The following is a 3,608-nucleotide window of genomic DNA, read 5'->3' as shown; positions in this document are numbered from 1 at the left end:
GCTGGGGCTCACACAAACACCTACTACCTGACAACAGCAGCAACTGGGCTATGCTGGAGCCCAGCTCAGCATCCCCAGTGCTACATAGCTCCAGGATTTTTTGCTGTCCAAGCACAAGTTGCAAGCAACATCAAGGCATCACAGCAGACATGCAGGCTGTTGATCCCTGAATAATGAATATTAATCGGGCTGCTGAGGCCCCTTCAGTACTCAGTATCATCTTGCTTCATCTTACACATAACCTTCCCCACCTCAAGTACTACATGCATCCCTCGCCTTAACAGGTGCATTCCACTGTTTTGGAAACACTGCCTTAGAGAAATTCATTGTGATACATTGATCTTAGAAGTAAGAAAAAAGAAATCACAGCCTTGTGCACATTGTAGAGAGTTTCTACTTCAATCCCACAGAAATAGGTGCTATAGACAAGAAAAAAAAATAGAAACTGTAAACAGGAAAGAGAAACAACTGCCATTTAAATACACTGTCTAAAATGCAACTTGGAAGAAGTGAAGTTTCTAGTTCATACAATAGAGTTGAGCATTAACCACCAGAAATCTATATCACTGCTCTAGATCCTAGGTGTTGGGGAGTATATTTCTCCATCTACCTCGCAATCACTCTGCATTCTCAAAATAAGGCCTTTTATTCATCATGCAAGTACAAAATTCCTAGAGGAAATTTACACTATCATTGATGTCGCTATATAATTCAAACATGCAGAATGCAGGTTATCAATATAAATGGAGTTTGAATACATGGTAGACTTCTATTTTGATAAAGTCTCAATTTTATTTGTAATGTTCTAGCTCTTTTTGTTGTTTTGTGGGGAATGGGAACTGTTTAAATTACTTCCTGGCACAGATAATTAATCATACAGTGTTTTATCTTTTCATAGACACCAAGTAGGTACATAAGGTACCAATAAAAAACATCAAATTTTTTCATCCCTTATGTCTCCACCTAACATTAAACACTTCAATGGGTGGGACTTGGGCTATTGCTACTCCACATGCACTAAAGATATTCTGCACAACTAAAATGACTCAATTATTCAGAATGCCCGCCTCCTATCCTCTAACACACAGCATATGGTACCATGCTTTTGGCAGGGTACAGCTCTAAAATTAGGACTTCATATCTGTATTAAAATGGTAAATTTTACATCAGCATTTAAGCACAACTGAGGTTTTATAATATTTTTTGTTCAGAAAACAGAATCTTAAAATTGATTCCTTCATACAGACATTGGCTAAGGCAGCTCTAAAACATGTTATCAGGTAAATTTTCAATCATAACCCAATGTTTATCAGTTTTATTATAAAACCAAAAGGAATACCCTTAATCTCTCATTATATGATTTCCAAAAACATTGCTTTCTTTCATCAGCTGAACATCATCATAACCTGACACAGGTTAAACTTACAGATGACTACCACTTTTCAAATGTACAAAATGTTCCAGATTCTGATGTAAAAACAAATCTTTTGGCTTTTATTCTTTCGGGAGTATCCTTTGAATATCATGACACAAATGTTTCTTTCTAGCTTACATTAGTGAACGAGTACGCTGTAAAACCAATAGACACTGGAAGGAAGCACACTGCAGGTTTATCTTTTTAAGTTTATACCTCTGAGAAGCAGGACTTGCTTTGCACTTCAGGAAAGTCTACTCTCCAAACCTCAGATTTCAGGTAACTCAGTGATCAACTGCCTGGATGTTGTTTATTGCACTGCTGGTCCTAGACTTCCCCCTCTTACCTCCAAATTCCTCCTCTGGTTAAGTGATACAACCAAAGACTGCTTGAAACAGTGCAAAGGTCTTTTAAATAGATGCTATGAAAAGCTCATTGCAGAATTATGACTTTTTGTTCTTCTCTTGCTTAATTCCACATTGTGATACCACCTGCCATGAAGCCTCCAGGAATTAGGGAAAAGGAGTAAGAGCAGTATGAAGGAGAAAGACAGATACTATGAAGTTGCAAAGACTTAATGAATGTCTGTCAACAGAGGAATACACACAGAAGTCCATGTTTCTGTAGCTATGTCTAGCCAGAAACTATACCATACTGAAAATATTCACTGCCATGCGCTCTTCAGAAACACTATTCAAGTGAAAAAGAAATGCAAAATATTTATTTTATTTTCCGTATTCTTAGGATCTCTTAGCCTTCCCTCATAAATTACATGGAATTCTTGCAAGTATGAAACAGGAGTTCTTCCCATATACCAAAACCAATATATGGTAATTGTTTTACTTCCTCCGTGGCCAGCATAGCTACTATCAGACACAAAATGCAGAAAGAAACCAAACATAAAAGAGAAAAAGAATCAGCAGGCAAAAATTTGTGGGACACATACACAAATCATTACCATAGTCTGCATTATAGCACTACTTAACTTAATGTGATTCAAAGTATCTGTTGCTCAAAATTAAGGCACTACACATTTTGTAACTTTAGAACATTTTTTAAGTGAGAAATTTTTTAAAAGTAATAATCTCAGAAACATTAAGATCATGATCTTATTCACAGATAATATTTGGTGGCAGTTTCAGTTAGGTCACTCCAGTTAATTTCCATGATAATATACATCAAGCAATTTAACACATGGGTAGGTATTATACATATATATATATATATATAAAAAAGCATCTTTATCACTTACCTTCCAAGCTTTCTTGTTCATCTGGAGTGAAAGTATCCATCTGACTCTGCTCTCTCAAGAAATGGATGACTGCATAAACCAAGCGTTTGACTGATGACATTTTGAAATTGATGAGTTTCTCCTATGTCTTAAAACAACAGGATCTCTTATTTCAGAAAAATGGATTCCTAGAGTATTTCAGCTTCCCATTAACCTCCCTAAGAAGTACACACAATACACAAAAACTTACCCTTCACCAGAAAGCCCAATAAAGCGATGCCTCGAGACAAGTGGTTAAATTGTATGGATTAGGGAGAACTCCTACAATCATCTAATCTAACTATCAGCAAAAGAGCACAGATTTCCTCAGATTCATTCCTGCGGGAGAGTTCACTGAGGCTAAAATAATTTAGCAACTTATTTTTCATTTTTATTTTTTTATAGTTTGGATTTTATTTCTAAGACATATGCATTTGGAAGCAGGAGCACATGCTGAAGTCAAAATCAATTAAAAAGCCACATTGATAAATATAATGACATAAAGAAATTCACTTTAACAAAAGGTATTCTATTCTCTGACATTGTGCTGCTGAATGGTTTATATTAACTTTGGACAAAAACTGGAACGCCGTGACCTCAGTGCACACTTGTGATTAGTGACACTACTGGCTCAGTCTGATTTGCATTCAGCATCAGCTGGGAGTTACGTAACTTTGAGGTAAATTTTTGTTCCAACTTTCCAAGTTATTTCTCCTTAAACCATTTCGATTTCAAAGGGCACAACCTCACCCAGTCGCCAGGGGAAGCAGGTTTAAAAAAAGCGTTAAACGAATGGCAAGACCAGGGTCAACCCTCGCTAGATTACTTTCTCTCCACAACCCCCGAGCAAACCGATGCGCAGCCAAACCCACGACGAGCAACCGCCGCTGTGGGGATGGGGGAAAGGCGGCTCCTCGCCCGCGG

General features: G+C 37.3%; 1 protein-coding gene across 1 annotated transcript in view; it reads right to left on the bottom strand.

Annotated features, from left to right (window-relative positions):
* Positions 1-2,794, bottom strand: part of SGTB (small glutamine-rich tetratricopeptide repeat (TPR)-containing, beta) — a 19,920-nt gene extending 17,126 nt beyond the window's left edge. Inside the window, exon 1 of the mRNA XM_009327277.1 lies at positions 2,667-2,794. Coding sequence (XP_009325552.1) covers positions 2,667-2,766 — 100 coding nt within the window. The 5' untranslated portion in view covers positions 2,767-2,794. The remainder of the gene's footprint in view (positions 1-2,666) is intronic.
* Between the last annotated feature and the right edge of the window lie 814 nt (positions 2,795-3,608).

This window comes from Pygoscelis adeliae, unplaced genomic scaffold (assembly GCF_000699105.1).
Source record: "Pygoscelis adeliae isolate BGI_AS28 unplaced genomic scaffold, ASM69910v1 Scaffold26, whole genome shotgun sequence".
Lineage (NCBI taxonomy): Eukaryota > Metazoa > Chordata > Aves > Sphenisciformes > Spheniscidae > Pygoscelis > Pygoscelis adeliae.
Note: the sequence above shows the minus strand (reverse complement) of the source record. Positions and strands in the feature narration are given on the sequence as shown.